General features: G+C 34.9%; 1 protein-coding gene and 1 long non-coding RNA gene across 3 annotated transcripts in view; one reads left to right on the top strand and one right to left on the bottom strand.

Annotated features, from left to right (window-relative positions):
* Positions 1–21,308, top strand: part of LOC149961356 (uncharacterized) — a 421,639-nt gene that overhangs the window by 100,790 nt on the left and 299,541 nt on the right. The window lies entirely within an intron of this gene.
* Positions 20,866–21,308, bottom strand: part of LOC149961358 (uncharacterized) — a 32,493-nt gene continuing 32,050 nt past the window's right edge. The window contains exon 7 of the mRNA XM_090176836.1: positions 20,866–21,185. Within this exon, the coding sequence (XP_090032962.1) occupies positions 21,159–21,185 (27 nt within the window). The 3' untranslated portion in view covers positions 20,866–21,158. The remainder of the gene's footprint in view (positions 21,186–21,308) is intronic.

Below are 21,308 nucleotides of genomic sequence, written 5' to 3'. Positions count from 1 at the left end.
ACATCGAAGAATCTATCTTAACGCAAGCAATATAGTGGCTACTTAAGGTAACGTCCCCTTGATGGAGTACGCAACTTTTTAAATCGTAATTTAAACCGTAAAATTGCATACTCTCCGGTAATTTGCATACCTGATTGTTTTTCTCCCCATTCACTATCCTCTGAAAACTAAATACAAGAACGCGGCTCTTTGGAGCCAGAGGTACGTCATGTTTTGTTACGCGCATACAATTAGGGCTATTGCGGGTATTTTTGATTTCCAACGTTTCGGAGAAATTGAAAATCGTGTCTAAATTAGTGTTAACGTTGTAGTTCGAAAGAAATGGTAAAAATTGTTTGTTCTTACAAACGGAACAAACGTGAATAGCCATGAAATAATCATCGTGAAAGTTCTCCCAAAATGTAACTATAATGTAGTGATAAAACTCTTTGGGGTCTTGCATAACTCTAAATTTTAGTTTGTTATCAGAAAGCTCGTCTATGTAACGAAGAACAGGTTCAACTTTACACGCGGGAAAGGCACCTACGGAACTACGTTTGATTGATTCTATGAATGAGTTTAAATGGTTTTCAATACTCTGCGAGTTGGAAAATTCATCGGTTTCTACAAGCCATTGTAGGAGGGACGAAAACCAGCAGTTTAGAAAACCATTCTCTATACCTGGACGCATAAGTGTACTAACGCAAAAAGGACACTTAATGTGTGCATCGTCTTCAACGCGTGAAACGGTTTTTGGACTTGTACTAAAACCTAAACATTTAAAATGAAACCATTTTTCACAACTAGTACATTGCAAATAAGGTTCATTATCAGCAGGCTGTTTACAAATGCAATGGAGTTGAGGCTCTTCTGCTACTCGTGATTTTTTAGATATTCCCGTGGTTGGATAAATAAAATCATCTCGAATATTCGCTTTTCTATCGCGTTTACTTTTTCTATGAACTAAATGCGTCTGGCACCTTTTACGCTTATCGGATACATTATCAGTGACAATATGAGCTATCAAACTCGTTGGACAATCTACTTGAACAGTGACCATTGTCATGAGATCTGATAACACTTCAATTACCTCGATATCGTTGGCCAGTTCGGAAAGCGGTAGCATTTCAACTACTGGCAGCCCAACTGAAAACGAAAGAGGTTCAACTACATTACTATTCTCAAATATGAGCTGATCGGTTGAAACGTTAATAGTAGCTTGTATCACTATATTAGAGAAATCATAATCGCTGGGAATGTTTATGCCTGAGAATGGTAGCGAATTAATCTCGTCAAACGAATCATTACACACATCAATTTCGGTAAAAGAGTGAGGGATTTCTGGAGCTCCTGAAACTTCTTCGGCAAACGCTTTTGGATGATTGTTAATGTAATAAAAAAATTCATCTCTCATTCGCTTAATATTTTTTTTATATCGCAAAAACAAAGATAGGCATGCATTTTTGAAAACATTTTTTTTTTACTTACCTGTAAAGGTGTACAAACCTTACGCCATAGCTCGGACATATTTCCGCAGCTGTCAAACTCCCCAATTCTTGAATAATCGCCATTAATAGCCTTTAGCATTGAATCCCTTAAATCGGCATTCGTTACAAGACGATGCTTTGAGGCAATTCTGCCTTTCAGCATTTTGAGCAGACTAAAATTGGGAAATAAATCATTATTTTTAATTTTTATAAAACAAAATGAATTATTCTTTATATTAAAAGAAATTAAATACTTTTAAAATGATTGCCTTATTATTTTTTTATGTATTTCACACAGCTAAAAATCAACTCTTTCTTTGGTAATTGTAGTCCTAATATAATCACAAGTAACATAATAAACATAAGTATGACAGTGAACGATGTTGGTTAATGGTAGTTTGTCGCGGAGTGATTGCGTAATCGGAGTATTCTAAACCGGAAATTAGTCGAAAAACATATCGTTACACTATATACGAACCAAAATAAAGATTAAAATGTGTTCCAATTCAACTCGCGGAGAGTTGTCAGTCCTTAGGATATAATGATTTATATGGTCATTGCCGTGACAGACTATCATTAATAAAATTATCATTGGGATAATAGGGAGTGTCATACTTATAGGAATTATGTTACTTATGATATAATGAAATAAAATTATCGTAAGATTTGACTCATTAATAAATAAAAATCAATGATAATAAGTAGAAATATTTCTTGTTTGGTGTACCATGGGAAGGGAGAAGCAGTGGCGAACCGACCGGGGGGCAGATGGGGCAGCTTGAACCGGGCGCCCCTCCTAAGAGGGGGCCAAAAATTGTTTGATGACGTTTTGGTCCACGAAAAAAATAACGTGTGTTTCTAAGTATTTTTCAACCAAAAATGCAAAAATTATGCACTAGGGAGGAAGGGGCAGCAACCCCTCGCGTTACTTTTTTCTCTATTGAAAGCGGGCAAAAATTAAGGGGTAGGAAAATCGGGTGACCGACATAGAAACCGGCCCAGGCCGTTTCACAAAAACCACGTTCACACTAAATATTTCTAGAACGTTTTAAAACGGTTTCTAAAAGTCAAATTGTAAAATTTCGGTGTCAACTGTGATTATCGTTTGCCAGTTAATCCAGCTGATACTGAAATTTTACAACTCGACCTTTTGATACCGTTTTAAAACAATTCCAAAGTTTCTAATATGAACGCGGCTTTTAGGAGCTGAATGGGGATCTCACCCCGCTGCAGGTTTTAAAAAACCCTGGTTTATTCTACTTATTATTTTTGTAATGTTAAGTTGTTAGCCTAAATGTTTTTGAAAAAACGTTATTTTGACTCGCGATGTTAATAAAATTTAAGACATTTCAAGTAAAATCTATGAACCATATATTTAAAAAATATAAAAAAATAAAAGCAACCCACTTTTTTTTTAAATGGCGTTTTAAGTGTGTTTGTGTGTGTCGGAATGACGCAGAGATAGAAAACGAGGGCTCATAGACCCATGGTGGCATTTAGGGGGGGGGGGGAGGGCGCTACGTCAGTTTTCACTACCCACAAAACCGACTTGCGGGGGGCCCTAAAGAGGCTTCTCAAGTCGTTTTTTAAGATCTCAATTTAAAATTAAATATTTCATAAATGGTTAATAGTGTAAAAGTTTAAAAACCTCAATAGAATAAAAACAAGAATGTATCTATTTATATTTAGGAAGAATGATTATGCCGGAACAATCGGCGGGCACGTTGAGCGCCTTTTCCCCCGTCTCGCACGGGGGAAAGTTAAAACGTCACCGGCGATTGATTCCATCGCGTCGAGTGACGTCAATTTTTACGGAGCCAATGAAATTTTTTTTTTGTATTTTAAGCGGAGGAGCGTAGCGGAGGAGCGTAGCGGGGGGACCAGCGGGTGGAGTGAAAGAAACGTTAAAAAATTTTTCGATATATTAATTATCCCTAAGTATAAATAAATACATTCTTGATAAAAATAATAAAATAAATTATGCGTCAAAACATTTTCAACTCCATGTAAATGGGGGCCCACAATTGAGAAACATTATTAGTCTACACCTATAAAACTCCTGGCACCGCCCCTCCCTGAACCTTCGTTTCTCTCTACAGGGTGACTTACGTACTGGTGCGAACGAAAGTCGAAGAACAATTCTCCATTTTTATGGAAAGGTTTCAACAGATATTTAAATTAAATATTTAAAATTACAAAATTTAACTGTTATTTATAAATTTAATTGTTACTTAAATTTAACTTAAATAAACTTTAGAAATATATAAATATAACTACAATTTAAATTTAACTTCAATACATATATAAATGTAACTACTAACTAGTATTTAAAATTACTTACCAAATCAGGAAATGGTTATAAGAGTTGTCCAATGATGAAATTGAAGAACAGGATCAGAAAGAACTACTTAAGTACCTCTAACTAATTTTAACAAATGATAATCGTAAATTTTAGAATTCAAAGTGAAAAATGGCTTATAACAGAGTATCAGCAAAAGAAATCTTTCAAAAGAAAACATCCAAAAGAATAGTAGGATGTGCTACCATCTTTGACTAAGAATGACCAACCACGAGTCGTCAGCTTAACCAAGTTTTATTTCGAAGCAATATCCGGTGATGTTCGAAATCTATTGCGCACAGCTGCAGGTTCAAAGTACATCTTCCTTTTCGGGTTATTCCAGTGAACGGGTAGTTTTCAATCAATATTTTAAAACCAATTTTGGCGGGATTTTTTAATAGAAAGGTGGTGTACCCAGATTTTACGTAGAAATTTTACATCTCTCCTGGTTACATTTATTAACACTTGAACACCCCCTCCCCTCCTTACTGCGTTACGTAATTTGTGAGCAGTCCCTAACAGCTTCTTGTACTACCTTATTAAATTATTATATCTAATATTTCAGAAGATATCACGTCGAACTAAACTTGCTAGAGAAATAAGTGGAATTATTCGTCGAAAAGCCTTCTAAGAAACTTTGTCTTACAATGCGTATTAACGAATAGAGCTTCTAAAGCTTGGTTTCCATTAGCGCGCGTCAAAAAGCGACACTCAACTTTGAAACGTGCAAATGTTTTTGAGCGCGCCAACAAATTAACATTATGACGCGCTCTTACGCGCGTTGGTGTCATCTGCTGCGTACACAGACCAACTGGTTTATTTTTAGTCCGACCCCTTTAGCAGATAGAAGATTTTTTACTCTAACGGCATTACCCAGATACGCTTTTGCCGGTATCTGACCACCAGTGGCGTAACTAAGGTCCTCGGGGCCCCCCGCGAAATTCTTTTTGGGGCCCCTTTATGCGACTCTTTTTGCGAGACTTTTGTTTACTACTAATAAACAATGGCGTATTTAAGGAGGGTTTTGGGGATTTAGCACTTTCAAAGCAATGCTTCCACCACCTTTCCTTTTCTCCCAACCTTCCCGAAAAGCGAAAACCGCCCCGAAATTTAATTCGTAGATGCCCCCTAGCTATGAAAATGTAACTCAGGGCAGGACTCACTGGCTATATATTTAAACAGAATAAAATTGTTTGCACAAGTTTGAATTTTCAGTATAGAGAATAACTATAAAGGGTTTCAAATTATATTATTCCAACATATTTTACGTAGAAACTTAGTTTCAATGTGAAAGTTGTAGAGTGCGGTCGAAAATGTTCAAAGAACTTGGTTTCATTCGAAAATAACACTTTTCCACGAAAAAAAGCTATCTATAGGGGCCAATAGCCTTCGCATTTTTGTACGTAAATGAAAGAAATGTCTGAAAGATTTAATTGAACATTTAATTCGAATAAACATAAGAATTTTACAAGTGAGGTTCTATGATAGCTCCGTTTGCCACAATACATGTTTGGCCACGATGAAACATGTTTTGAAACGAGCGTCTGATCGTATCAGGAGTGACAAGTTCGAAGGCTGCAATGATTCGGTGACCCAAATCTTCGATGTTCTCAACGGGCTCTCGTAAACTTGTGCTTTGGTGAACCCCCACAAGAAAGAGTCGATCGGAGTTAGGTCAGGAGACCTCGCAGGCCATCGAGCGTGACCGTTCCTGCCAACCCAACGCTGAGGAAACTCGTTATTAAGATACGCCACTACACATCTAGGTACGTTGGGTGGTGCGCCGTCACGTTGGTACCACATCTGTCTGTAAGCTTCCAGCGGAATATCTTCTAAAGCGTCTGCTTTTTCGTTCTGCAAAAGCGCCTAGTAGCGTTGTCCATTAAGACGAGCTCAGAGGGAAAATGGTCCAATAACTCGATCCCCGAGCGAACCCGCCTAAACATTCAGTCGGAGTTGTTGTTGATGGTGAGGAAAGCCCCAGTGAGGATTTTCGTCACACCACATGTGGGCGTTTTGATGGTTGAAAGGCCCATCTCTCCCAAAGGAACACTCGTCGGTCACCAGCATTTGATTGATGTAATGTAATGATGGGTTCTCAGAAATTAAATCTACGTTCCATATCTCCTTCGTGAAGAGCTTGGTGGAGGGTCGCTCGATACGGATGGAAGTTATGATCGTGAAGAGTGGTCCACACGTAATTCGTCGATAACCCGAAATCGTCGCTTGTACCTCCGACGCTTGCTCGAGGATACGCAACAAAATAGCCTAGAACGGTGTCTTCCATGTTGATGTCTTGACGACCTGGTCGACGAAATCTGGGATTGACGCTTCCGTATGTCTGAAAGTCACGAACAGCTCCAAGAACGGTGTTGTGGCTTGGTCTTCTATCTGGATATTGAATGGTGAACAATTCACTAACCCATTCCGTGTTACGATTGGCTTCACCATAAAATAATTCGACCGTAAAAGCACGCAAATCACGTCAAACACTTAGTGGCATGTTGATTAGACTCAATAAACGTTAGAGAATGGTTGAAAACAAAATTTTTCACATTAAATATTAATTGAAAACCTGACCTTTGTGCGTAGTTGGCCTACTGATACGTTTCTAGGTCTAATGTAGGCCTAAATTGGCGTTTTTGTAAATTACATGTACTTCTTTTAAGGAATTTAATCTTTTAACGTTATTTCCTTCATTTACGTACAAAAATGCGAAGGCTATTGGCCCCTATGGACAGCTTGTTTTTTTTTTCATCAGCTCATATCTGCGTGAAACAGTGCTCTTTTCTAATGAAACCAATTTCTTTGAACATTTTCGACAGCACTCTACAACTTTCTCATCTAAACGTTTTTTCTAGCACCTACCAGTGAAAAATATTTTTTACAAAAACCCGAAATTATTTCCAATTTTTCTGAAATTTTGAACTAGAATATTTGCGCCTCCATAACTCTTGGCGCCCGTATGCAGTTGCGTACCCCATTTCTCCACCCCTGCACACGTTTTTAAGAAACTCTGCCAATGAAGTTTCTTGACTTTCTTCATTTATACTTATCCTCGATTTATCGGAAATGATGACCGAAATTATTTTTCTACAGACTGATAGAACAAAAGCAAGGTTATAAAACGAACTAAAAAGGCGCCCCCTGGAACTCCGGGGGCCCCCCGCACCGCGGGGTTGCGGGAGCCCTATTTACGCCACTGCTGACCACCCAGAATGGCACTCATGGTTTCATCCGCTTTTTAAATTATTTCTTTAATCCGCGATAACGGCAGATGTAATATTTTAGTGTAGCTGTATATTGACTTGGTGAAAAAAAGCCACTTTTTTAACTTACACAAAAATTTGCACTGATAAAAAATAGTTCATTTTTATGTTGGATAGAAGAGGTTTTACAACACTGATATCTAAGCATTTTCAGAGAAAACAAATTGCTTTTTAATCTGTTGCCGAGTCGGTTACGGAAACGAGATAAATAAAAAAGATGGCCGTAGGTCAGATAAATAAACAGGTTGCCACAGGACCTGATTAAGCTAGTTTTCGCCCCTAAACCAAGGGATATTTAAGACAAAGTATCTTAATCAAACTAATCAGTGCGCCCCCGACAGCCTTGCGCCCGGACGGCCAGTGCCCCCTTGACCCCCACCTTAATCCGGCCCTGGTTTGCCAGATAAATAACGAAGTTTATCGAAAATATATCTGATATGAGAAACGATAAGAAAATTGCCTTATTCAGATGATCGTTAGAAGCCCTAATCAAATCGACCAAATTTGGAAAAAAGTTCCCACGGCACCTTTTCCGATTTGAATGAAATTTATACCACTTGATAACCCATTTTTTTGATTGAGAAATCCAAATTTTCAGCTTTCAAGTCATAATAGTTTTTGATTTACGCGCCTTCGAAGCTAGGGCTACTTTTGTGTTAGAATTTTAAACGATCAAAAATACCATTTTTGAACAGGTATATTTTAACAGATAACTAATCTTCTGTTGTGTAACGTTTTGGACAATGACAACAGTGGGTAGAGATCACAAAGCAATTGTTGAAACTGAGGTATAAAGTATATATATTTTTAAAAAAAATCGTAAACATGCTCGAAAAATCCCAAATTTTGCTAAACCTATAAATTTCAAACATTTGCTATTTCAAAACCGTTTGACTCGTTTTTCAAGAAAAGGCTAAGAATATGTAAAATATACCCGGGGCATACGAAAATGGCCTCAAAAATCGGATTTGAAAAGTAGTTTCGGAAAAACACTACTAGAAACTAGTTATTTTCGTAAAATCTCAAAATCAAGATAGTTTTCAAACAAGATTTTGAGTCGGTGGGAAAATGATTTTCATAACAATAGGCATATGGTTTTAAAGGTCAGACTATAGGCAACAACATACTAAATATTCAAGTTGTGTTTCCAACTACTTGATATTTGAAATAAATTTCAAATAAGTGTTGCAAACCACAGACGAAGAACGGGTAAACCCTGGACAAACGACGTACGCCTTCCACTGTATTAGGGCAGATATTTATATTGTTAGGCCGCTGGTGGTGCGTTACGGAGGCGCCTCTAGTGGCTTCCACGAGAGTAACAAAAACCGCGCATGCGCGGGAAAGAAATCCCCCCCCCCCACCCCCGCATCTCTCAGTTTCTCTCTTATTTCCGGTAGTCCGTCTTTCCGAATCCCGCCATTTGTGAGCGTTTAAATAAGTTTAAAATTTTAGGCCTTTGTCGTCAGTAGTTGAATTTGTTGAAAAATATTGTTTAATATGCCAAAAAATAAGTCCTGTGCTTATCAGCACTGTAGGAGTGATAGTCGCTATGCGAATAGAGAGCATATGAAAAATGTGTTCTTTGTGCCATTCCCCAAGCCAAAAACAAATTATCGTAAGTGTGTTCGGTGGCTTCAATTGCTAGATCGCTCAGTTTTTACCATTGAACGTGTTAATTCAAGTACATTTGTTTGCTCAAAGCATTTTGAAGGAGGTAATGGGCCTACTGAAATGTTTCCAGACCCTATTTTTGGAGCTACAGAAGAATTTAAATTAAAAAAAAGAGGAACATCAATTCAACTGAACAAATGCACAATCAAACCACCGATTTCGGAATTAGACATTGGTTTATCTGTAGAAATTGGTACTGCTACCAAAATTGAAGAATACGATGATGCCAGTGATACACCAATATTACCATCATACCAATTAGACCACAAGTACAGCATTAGTTGCCCAAATATTGACAAATTAAAATTGCTTCTGAACTTCAAACTACCACAGAACTGGTGTTTAAGTTTTACGCTCAATGAAATGTTACTTTTTAAAGTAAATTCACAAACAAACAAGACTATCCTAAAATTGACCATAGATGACACGCTTGCCTTGAAGTTGGAAGTACTAAACAAAATATGTACGGTTGCGAATGATCTCCCATCTCACGTATCAACAAAAAATGGACTTTTTGAATGTTTAGATTATTTGGACACATTTGATGTTTGTCAAGGTAACGAAAATGAAAAGTGTATTGAACATTTTGAAAGAATGAATTCTACAGTCAAAATTTTGTGTCCATTTACATCATCTTTGCGGCATGTTCAATGTGAGCTTTTGTCTAGAAAACAAGTTTGCGCAAAATGTGTAACTTTAAAACATGAATTTGATATGCTCTTGACCCGAAAGCGCATAAATGAAGCTAAACCAAATAATGCCACAAAGAAACCTAGATTGATGAATATGAATAAAAATGAACTTTTACTTAGCCTAAAAGAATCTAATTTGTTAAAAGAAAAACTGTTGAAAGAAAATGAAGATCTGAAACAGAAATTGAAATTAATTGAATCGAAAATTGAAAACAAGGGGAAAGTAATCGATGAGGGAGACCATGATACTTTCATAAAGATTCTTCAAAACCATGTGGACCAACTACCCGAAAAAAAAAGATTTGCAGATTTATTTTTAGAAACTCAGTTGAAAATGCTGAAAGAAAAACATCCGACACAGCGCCGCTGGCATCCATTAGTAGTACAATGGTGTCTATTTATGTACAGAAAATCACCTTCGCTGTATAAAGTGCTACGAGAAACAGAAACTTTGCAGCTCCCAAGTACTAATACATTATTTCGACACAATGTAGAATTCCAAAGTAAACCTGGTTTTCAAGATAAAGTGTTGAATCGAATAGTGGAAGAAATACGCCCAAGCTCTCTGCCCCTGTTTCAGCAGTATTTTTGTATTTTGATGGACGAAATCAAGATAAAAGAAGATATGGTATACAAAAAAAAATAGGATTCACGAAGTTAAATGACACGTACGAACAGATTGATGCAATGGAGAACAAAAGCACTCAAGAAAAACCACTAGCAACACATTCCCTAATGCTTATGCTTCGAGGAGCAACCTCCAATGTGAAATACCCCATAGCGTACTTTGCAACAAATTCTCTAACAGCTGAGAAACTTTCTAATATTGTTTGGGAGGCTGTGAAAAAGCTTGAAATGTGTGGTATCAAAATTTTGTGTATCGTAGGAGATGGAGCTTCTACGAACCGAAATTTTTTTTCAACTCACACTACATCTGAAGTGAATTACAAATGTGGAAACCCATATGCTCTGGAAGAAAGAGCCATTTATTTTATATTTGATGTTCCTCATTTGTTGAAAACTGTAAGGAATTGTGTACACAGCAGTACAGATAGTTGCGGGGTTCGAAAATTATTTATAAATGGACAATATATACTTTGGTCAACCTTTGAGAAAATATTTGATTTAGAACAAGAAACTAGGGGAAATTTAAAACAACTACATAAAATTATGATTGAACATGTCAAGTTAACGCCATTTAGCAAAATGCGCGTTAAGTATGCTGCACAAATTCTGTCCCAATCAATGGCAAATTATATGAAAAATCACAAGGACTTTGGAGATAAGTTTTCAGAAACCATAAAATTTGTGGAAATGTTCAATAAATGGTTTGACGTGATGAATACCAGTAACTGCACAGGAGGATTTTACACTCGAAACCCAAATCTTAATCCATTCAAGTCTTCAAATGATAAGCGTCTTAAATGGCTGGAAAATGATTTCTTGCCGTATTTACAAAATTGGGAAAAACAAATTAAAACTCTACCTGGAAATTTCTCCGCAACTGAACGTAACCGTATGTTTATAAGTCGTGAAACATATACTGGATTAATTCAAACAAGTAATAAATTTATTGACAGTATTATTTCATATAACAGGGTTGCCACAGTTTTCCAGTTTCTAATTCCGCGACTTTTCTAACTTTTCGTTGACCCTATAATACCCATTTCCCTGACCAATTTATCAACTTACTTCAGCAAAAAATATCAAAATTTCATAGTTAAAAAGCTATTTATTTAATGAAGAAACTGTCTTTAATTTACACGTGGTGTAAATTGACCTGAAATGTTTTAGAAATTTAAAATTCACAAATCACATTTCACCCAGAAAGATCCCATAAAAATATAAATATTTTTAATTTTTAAAATCTAAATTCCGTGACTTTTTTAATAATTTCCAAATTCCCTGACTTTTTGATCCATTTTAAAATTCCCTGCCTTTTCCAGGTACTGTGGCAACCCTGTTTAATCACATAGATTATAACCATAATTTTATCTTTGCAGCCAAGGCAATGCTCGAGATAATACCATTTTTGATAAACAAGGGTGCGAATTTCGTTTTCACACGCCATTTTAACCAAGACCCTTTGGAACATGAATTTAGCCGCCACCGTCAAGCTTGCGGTAGTGCGACAAACCCTACGCTTGATCAGTTAACTACCTGCATCGGTAATATAAATCAGCTAAGAAGCGCAAACCTTAAAATATCTGTAACGGGTGGAAACACTGAACAAATCAACTAAATTACATTACTCTAGAAACTTGATTTTAGGAACTTAGTTTATTGCATTTTAAATCAAATGAGTATATTTTGTACCCAAATTACAAATTGTAAACAGCATTTTAGTTTATATTGCAATTTAAATAAAAAAAAAATTGTACTTCAATCACAGATTTCAATTACTCTCCAATAAAACAGCAAATTATTAAAAGTTATAACAATCTGCTAGGGCTTTCCTTAATCGGTCTTTAGAATTTGACGCTGCTTTGGCTTTGACCTTGTTTGCTTTGCTTCTCGCTTCAGCTTTAAAGCTATTGTGGAGTTTTTTCCTTTCACCGTTGCCCATGGTATTGCAGACAGTAAATACAACTAATTTCAGTAGTTTACTTTCCGTTTGAGGTGACAATCCACATGGTGCGCAAAAGGAGTTCCATTTCTTCAAAACGTATGAACTTTTAAAAACATTTTCAACAGCATTAATTTTTTTGTTTTCAATACATTTGCCATCATAAAAGCGCGCAATTTTGTTGAGTAGAAAATTGAAAAAGTAGAACGCTTCGTGGGAGCAGTAAATCAGCCCTCCACGATCTTGTATCGAGGTCCAGCCATCTGGCAGTTTGCAAATTGTACCACCATTGAACTTCAAAACTGTTTCAAGGGATTGACCCTCTGGATGTTTTAGAAGTTTCCTTATAACGGTTCCAATTACATAATGCCAAGTCTCAGGGTTTTCATTATGATAATACTGTTCTGGCTCTCCATTAGTAGAACTCCGTAGTGGCTGGTACGATATAAACGAGTTGAAAATTTCATCCATCAAAAGTCTTACAGCCACTTCCTTGCTTTTCATCGTCAAACTTTCATTTACCTGCATATTTGTTTTAACAAAATATTATTTATTTTACACCAATTAATAATTTTATATAAAAAAAACTCACATCAAGAGTTGAAATAAAATCTTTTATTTCATTTGTGGTTCGATTTAAAGTAAAAACTTTGGCCCAATATCGATCGTGAGATATTTCAGTGAAGTTTTCTGTAATTAACTTTTCCCAGTAAGAAATGTTTGATAATGAAAGTGTTTTGAGCCAGGCTAGTATGTTTTTGTACTCCACTGAATGAAAGGGCTTCTCTAAAGTTTCCAATTTTTTTTGCATTCAGTAAAAAATTCTTCTGAACATTCTAGAAATTCACTTCCTAAATTTTATTAAAATAATGACTAAATCAAAAAAGAAGTCCCTAATCATACTTGGCTAAACAGTAATGCTTACGAGTAAGCATGTGCGAATATTTATTTTGGGTTTTCGGGTCGAGTATCGGGTATTAAAAATTTTGCTTTTCGAGTATCGAGTCGAGTATCTAAATTTTATCGGGTTTTCGAGTATTTCGGCTTAGATTAAAAAAGGGGTTTCGAGTACTCGAGTAACCTCGGGTACTTGAGTAACTTCGAGTACTTGAATAATTATGCTTAGCTAAAAATTATGGTTCGAGTATTCAGTTCTAAATTTTATTAGGAAAAAACAAAGTTAACTTTCAAAACTGGTGAATTAACACCGAGTCATATTTAAAGCTTTTAAATATACTACACTACTGAGCCTAACTTTCCAAACTAAAATTAAACCACCTACAAAAGGTTCGTGACTAGTGATTAACAAGCTACCAAAAAGTAATGGGAGGTGAGGGAACTTTTAAGTTATGGTTAGGCTTTTAATTTCAGTTTCATTTTGTACCTTTACTTGCTTTTAAAACAATATCCAATCAGGAAGAACCTAAGAATTTATTCTGACTCTTCGACCAATTAGAGGGTTTAAGGCCAAGCCAAAAAGATGTTCTTTTTTGGGAAAAAATCCATAAAACGTAACGGGTTTTTTTTTTCGAATATCCCGCCGAAAACTCGCGGGTAGGGCCTTTGCAAAAATTGGCCTATCGGGTACCCGAAAATCTAAGCCTATGCTTTGAGTTTAGACCCGAAACTTTTTCGGGTTTTTTTAATAACGATTTTCTGGTATCGAGTCGAGTACCCGACTCGATACTCGATCGAGTACTCGATTAAAATCGGGTACTCGCACATGCTTACTTACGAGTCATCGTTATATTTTCCAACTTCTTCTGTCTGGGTTTTCTATTCCTTATTTAAAATATTAAAAAAAAAATAAATTCATAACTAATCATTAAAAACTTTAAATCCAAGGTTTACGTTTGATTTTCCTTTTCCATGTACTCCCTTAGCTGACATTTTTTACAAACAGTGGAATTTGCAGTTTGCCCAGAGTCTCCTTTAATTTCACCAAAAAGTTCATCTTCTATAATAAAATTTATTCTTTATTTTTCAAAGTACATTATAGAAAAAAGCATGATACGTACCAGAAAGCATTTCATATAATTTATCTTCAGGTATATTTTCAGATGTTTTTGATTTACTATCACAGTCTAAAATCAACATACTTTAATATTTGGTTTGAAACGTAAAACACATTGACCATAATGCAACTTACCATTAATTGTCTCATTCAAAATTTCACCAAAAAGTTCATCTTCTATAATAAAATTTATTCTTTATTTTTCAAAGTACATTATAGAAAAAAGCATGATACGTACCAGAAAGCATTTCATATAATTTATCTTCAGGTATATTTTCAGATGTTTTTGATTTACTATCATAGTCTAAAATCAACATACTTTAATATTTGATTTGAAACGTAAAACACATTGGTCATAACGCAACTTACCATTAATCGTGTCATTCAAAATTACGTCCATTTTTGGCAATATCAAGTTGCTAAAATTTAAAATTCGTTCCTGTTTGTGTTAAGCCTAACGCACGTTTTGGATCCGCGACTCACGCGTACAGGAAACGGAAGTTTCAGAGATAAACAACCGGGTGGGGGGCACGAAAGTGCACCACCAATACGAGCGAGCAGCGCCTCTACCGGAGAAAACATTTTTTTCGGAAATACGCGTACGTCGTTTGTCCAGGGTTTACCCGTTCTTCGTCTATGTGCAAACTGTATAATTTAAGAACCATTTGTTTTTTAAAAAACTTGAAAAACGCACTCAACGCTAAAACCATTTTTATCCGTTTCCACGTAGAAGCTGTTCACAAATTACGTAAAGCCGTAAGGGGAGGGTGGTTTTTTTAAGTGTTACTAAATGTGACAGGGGGGGGGGGGGAGAAATGGCGAAATGTTACGTAACATATTATTTTCAATCGACATTTAAATTATCAATGAGTTTAACTTATAGCAGCAATTAAGTACTAGTTTTATCACTTATAATAGTGAAATGATATTTCTTAAAGCAAACCAGTTCTGTAATTTACCTAATTTTTACTAAATTCCACATACTGCGTCCAAATAGCACGGCTAACACCCATAATAAGTCTTAAATTGAGAAAATTAGTGGTTTTAGAAATACATAATTATTTTTTTTAATTATTGGTGATTTTCTTACATGATTAACGTTTATTATATTTTGCTAAAACTAACGTAAAAAGTTTAGTATTTCTTTAATTACTAACTATTAATAAATACGAAACTTTTCACGTTAGTTTAGCAGTGGCGAATTACCACATAGGTGTATGAGGCGCGTACCTGATGATATGCCTCAGCTAACCTGGGCCTCAGAATACCTATGCAAGTTCTTTAGAGCTTTTCACTTAGTCCACTTTAAAGTTCCACTTTAAACGAGCAAAACTCTTTTAAAGTGTAATACTGATACTGCTCATCTTTAATAATTAGTAAAACTAAATTACTAAAAATACTAGGTGAAATTGTGTACGGTGAATTAAAGTTAAGCTGAACGAGCTCAGTGCCGAGCTTTTCCAACGATTATTTTTTTTATGTAAAACACCCCCGTGGTAAAATCACCGTGGAAAATTTTAAACGAAACGGTCCAGTGGTTTTCACCGTTTACATTTACGTGCACCCAAGAGAGCTTCGCTCGCTCAGCTCAATGATGCACAATTTTAGTTTTTTTTTCCTAAGAATGTTATTTTTTTTCAATAAAACCTTATGTATTTCTGCATTGTTCATTTTAGTGAATGTTAGCATGGTAGAATAAAAGTTTGATTTTGGGTAAAATTCAGTTTCTGTCATGTTTTATATGGTAATTTCTAGTTAAAAGTACCAATAGATTAAAATTAATCTACCTGGAATTGTAAACTTCAACTTAAACAAAAGGTAAATATAAAGTTGTAAGCCTAAAAAAATAAAATAGTCTTTTTAAAATGATTTAATTTTCCATTGTATATTTTCTTTTGTGTATTGCTAATATCCTGTTAAGGTTTGGCTACGTCACGTTTGCTAATTTCCGGCCCTCAAGTCCCTTCCATCACTGATAGGCATCTTTCGCGGCTGATTGCCTCTTTTCGATGGCCCGCTAGCCGACCTTTTCCAGTGACCGTAGGCGGGTGGGGAGGGGGGGGGGGTCTCGGTCATTGAGGGAATGATATGGAGAATAGAGGTTAAAGGGGAAAACTAAAAATGAACGCGCCAAGAAAAATTCCCCCAAGTTTCCACGGCCGTACAATGATGATTACACAAAGCAGATGTTTCTGGGAATTTTACTTCTAAAATTTTACTATTTATATAATATAAATAGTAAAATGTTAAAAGAGATATAAGATATTAATGTTGTTCTATGTTCTATGCAGCCATTGAAATGAGAGTACATGTTAATAATTTTTTATTTCTCAGAAATATATTAAACAAATTATAAGTATAAAGTCAATATTCTAGATAAAATAAAATTTATTGCTAATTTTTAATTATACAATAATTACCTGGCGAAATCGATGAATTTTGGGCCTTGATACGATACATTCATTTTCACGGCTTGGCACACTTTCCAACTTCATTCTGTGAGGATTACACAATGCAGATATTTCTGAGAATTTTTAAGGCTACCTTTATTTAACAATATAAGTAATATGTTCGGAAAATAAAAATTAGACCCGCAATTCAAAACTAGAAATCAAAATCTTATCTAGTAGGCGATATAAGTAAAATGCGATTATAAAATGTTTTAAAAGAATAATTTCAGCCTATTGTGAAAAGGTTTCAACTTCTCGGTCGCACAGACTATACGCTTCGCGAAACGTTTATAAAGTCTTTAGCTTACATTTTTAGTGCTTACATGGGATATGGAGATATGACGCGAAGTTACGTAACCTACTTGTATGAAAAACAAAGATTAGTCGATTTTCAAGTCGATATTTCTCTAGAAATATAAGAGTTACCAGTCTAATTTTTCCTTTAATCAAAAGGTTTACTCACGTAGAGTAGCATATATCAATATGAACGATCTCTACAATGTCGTTATGGAGATATGACGCGAAGTTGCGTAACCTACTTGTATGAAAAACAAAGATTAGTCGATTTTCAAGACGATATTTCTCTAGAAATATAAGAGTTACCAGTCTAATTTGTCTTTTAATCGAAAGGTTAAATAGCGTAGAGTAGCATATATCAATGTGAACGAGCTCTACAAGGTCGTTATGGAGATATGACGCGAAGTTACGTAACTTACTTGTATGAAAAACGAAGATTTATAGTTTTTTACCCCCAATTTTCAAGGCAATATTTCTTTTGAACTATAGGAGTTACCAGTCTAATTTGTCTTTTAATCGAAAGGTTAAATAGCGTAGAGTAGCATATATCAATATGAACGATCTCTACAATGTCGTTATGGAGATATGACGCGAAGTTACGTAACCTACTAGTATGAAAAACAAAGATTAGTCGATTTTCAAGACGATATTTCTCTAGAAATATAAGAGTTACCAGTCTAATTTGTCTTTTTATAGAAAGGTTTAATAGCGTAGAGTAGCATATATCAATGTGAACGAGCTCTACAAGGTCGTTATGGAGATATGACGCGAAGTTGCGTAACCTACTTGTATGAAAAACAAAGATTAGTCGATTTTCAAGATGATATTTCTCTAGAAATATAAGAGTTACCAGTCTAATTTTACTTTTAATCGAAAGGTTTAATAGCGTAGAGTAGCATATATCAATATGGACGAGCTCTACAAGGTCGTTATGGAGATATGACGCGAAGTTACGTAACTTACTTGTATGAAAAACGAAGATTTATAGTTTTTTCCCTCCGATTTTCAAGGCAATATTTCTTTTGAACTATAGGAGTTACCAGTCTAATTTTACTTTTAATCGAAAGGTTTAATAGCGTAGAGTAGCATATATCAATATGAACGATCTCTACAATGTCGTTATGGAGATATGACGCGTAGTTACGTAACCTTCTTGTATGAAAAACAAAGATTAGTCGATTTTCAAGTCGATATTTCTCTAGAAATATTAGAGTTACCAGTCTAATTTTACTTTTAATCGAAAGGTTTAATAGCGTAGAGTAGCATATATCAATGTGAACGAGCTCTACAAGGTCGTTATGGAGATATGACGCGTAGTTACGTAACCTACTTGTATGAAAAACAAAGATTAGTCGATTTTCAAGACGATATTTCTCTAGAAATATAAGAGTTACCAGTCTAATTTTACTTGTAATCGAAAGGCTTAATAGCGTAGAGTAGCATATATCAATGTGAACTAGCTCTACAAGGTCGTTATGGAGATATGACGCGAAGTTACGTAACCTACTTGTATGAAAAACGAAGAGTTATACTTTTTTCCCTCCGATTTTCAAGGCAATATTTCTTTTGAACTATAGGAGTTACCAGTCTAATTTTTCCTTTAATCAAAAGGCTTACTAACGTAGAGTAGCATATATCAATATGAACGAGCTCTACAAGGTCGTTATGGAGATATGACGCGAAGTTACGTAACCTACTAGTATGAAAAACAAAGATTAGTCGATTTTCAAGATGATATTTCTCTAGAAATATAAGAAATACCAGTCTAATTTTACTTTTAATCGAAAGGTTTAAAAGTGTAGAGTAGCATATATCAATATGAACGAGCTCTACAAGGTCGTTATGGAGATATGACGCGAAGTTACGTAACCTACTTGTATGAAAAACAAAGATTAGTCGATTTTCAAGACGATATTTCTCTAGAAATATAAGAGTTACCAGTCTAATTTTACTTTTAATCGAAAGGTTTAATAGCGTAGAGTAGCATATATCAATATGAACGAGCTCTACTTGGTCGTTATGGAGATATGACGCGTAGTTACGTAACCTACTTGTATGAAAAACAAAGATTAGTCGATTTTCAAGTCAATATTTCTCTAGAAATATAAGAGTTACCAGTCTAATTTTACTTTTAATCGAAAGGCTTAATAGCGTAGAGTAGCATATATCAATGTGAACGAGCTCTACAAGGTCGTTATGGAGATATGACGCGAAGTAACGTAACCTACTTGTATGAAAAACGAAGATATATAGTTTTTTCCCTCCGATTTTCAAGGCAATATTTAGTTTGAACTATAGGAGTTACCAGTCTAATTTTTCCTTTAATCAAAAGGCTTACTAACGTAGAGTAGCATATATCAATATGAACGAGCTCTACTTGGTCGTTATGGAGATATGACGCGAAGTTACGTAACCTACTTGTATGAAAAACAATGATTAGTCGATTTTCAAGACGATATTTCTCTAAAAATATAAGAGTTACCAGTCTAATTTTACTTTTAATCGAAAGGTTTAATAGCGTAGAGTAGCATATATCAATATGAACGAGCTCTACAAGGTCGTTATGGAGATATGACGCGAAGTTACGTAACCTACTTGTATGAAAAACGAAGATTTATAGTTTTTACCCCGATTTTCAAGGCAATATTTCTTTTGAACTATAGGAGTTACCAGTCTAATTTTTCCTTTAATCAAAAGGTTTACTCACGTAGAGTAGCATATATCAATATGAACGATCTCTACAATGTCGTTATGGAGATATGACGCGAAGTTACGTAACCTACTTGTATGAAAAACAAAGATTAGTCGATTTTCAAGACGATATTTCTCTAGAAATATAAGAGTTACCAGTCTAATTTGTCTTTTAATCGAAAGGTTTAATAGCGTAGAGTAGCATATATCAATGTGAACAAGCTCTACAAGGTCGTTATGGAGATATGACGTGAAATTACGTAACCAATTTGTAGGAAAAACAAAGATTAGTCGTTTTTCTCCCCGATATTCAAGACGATATTTCTCGAGAACTTTGGTGTAATTAATGTTAATTCGTTAATTTTATCTTTTGATTATATTGTTCATTTCACTTTTTTTGGTATTATTCAGTTTTTAATTTGATCAATTTCTGTCAGGTTTCGTTATATTTAAATATTTGTAAAGTTTGTTTATCAATATTTTGTTAATTTCATAGTTCTTTGCGTTATTCAGGCTTAGATTTAATCTTTTTGTTTTATATGAAGCTAGTCTAGTTCTAATTGCTTTTGAAGTGAAACTGTCGCCATCTATGAAAGTTATACGAGGTTTAGTATTGTCTAACATTCGAATACTTTTTCTTTTGAGTTTCGTGAGTTCTACTGTATTAAAAAATATCTTTCCTGAAACCTTTTTCGGCGAATTGACGGCGGTTCGTTCCAAAAAGTATATTTTAGCCTCCCTTCCCGTTAATAGCTAGGTGGCACCACTCTCCAGTAAAGTCATTAAATTTAAATTTCCCGCCTTCTTTTAATAGCCTTGAAAATTGATAAGAGTGAAAGAGCTGACCTTGACTACCTTCACTCTTTTTCGAGCGGAGGTTTTTATTTGAACAACTCTGGGTCTAAGTATGTGAATGTTAAGAGGAGGTCGGGAAGGGGATGAAAATGTAGTACAGTCAAAGCTGGCCCAAGGACAGGGAGTCTGGACCTCGAAAACCCCCTTGTCTACGCCACTGAATAATAATATAGATTAAGTAAACAAGATATAAATTATTATGTATTATCAAATTAAAATCTTAAATATAAAAATATTAAATATCTTTTGATGAGATTCGAACTCGTTTAGGTAATCCCTCAACCGCATTGCGCGCAGATGTCTCACATTTAACCATTCGACCACGCACGGATATCAAACAGGAAAGTACATAAATTTTAATAATCGAAGTGTAAGCCAAGGCTTAGGTGAAACACGAGCTAGTGCATCGTGGCGATAAGCCATTTTATTTTTTATGATAGAGTAGAGACATAATCAATAGAGGCCATTGTTAAAATATTTGGAGCTGTAGTTGTATCGACATCTGGTGGTATCAATTTTTATCAAGAACGTTTGTAAATTAATTTTTGAAGACTTATTTGGCAATTAATTTAATAAAATATACAAAAGCACACAACCTACTCCCAAACGAAGATTCCTTTAAAAAAATTAATACAATCGGATAAACCATTCTTTAGTTAAAAATGCGCAAAAAATAGTTGATTTTGCCATAGCGTGAAGCCCATTAGAAAGTCCCATAGCATTTGGTGGAAAAACGGGTTAATTTTTCCATAGTGTTACGGTGGGGGAAGGATGAGGTTTTTATGTTAAACTGTGTCTTATTTTATTGAAATTGCTTCTGCCTTCGATACATCCTTAATGTTATTTTTAACCATTTATTGAACGTTCGCATTTCTGTAAAAACATAAAATTATTATGTTTAATGTTGTAACATTTTTATTTAAATAATAATAGCCTTATTCTTAGAAATTTGTATATATTTATTATAATATCAACAGATAACTATGAAATAAAGTT

The sequence above is a fragment of the Leiobunum rupestre genome, chromosome 1 (genome assembly GCF_980474605.1).
Source record: "Leiobunum rupestre chromosome 1, qqLeiRupe1.1.hap1, whole genome shotgun sequence".
Classification (NCBI taxonomy): domain Eukaryota; kingdom Metazoa; phylum Arthropoda; class Arachnida; order Opiliones; family Sclerosomatidae; genus Leiobunum; species Leiobunum rupestre.
Note: the sequence above shows the minus strand (reverse complement) of the source record. Positions and strands in the feature narration are given on the sequence as shown.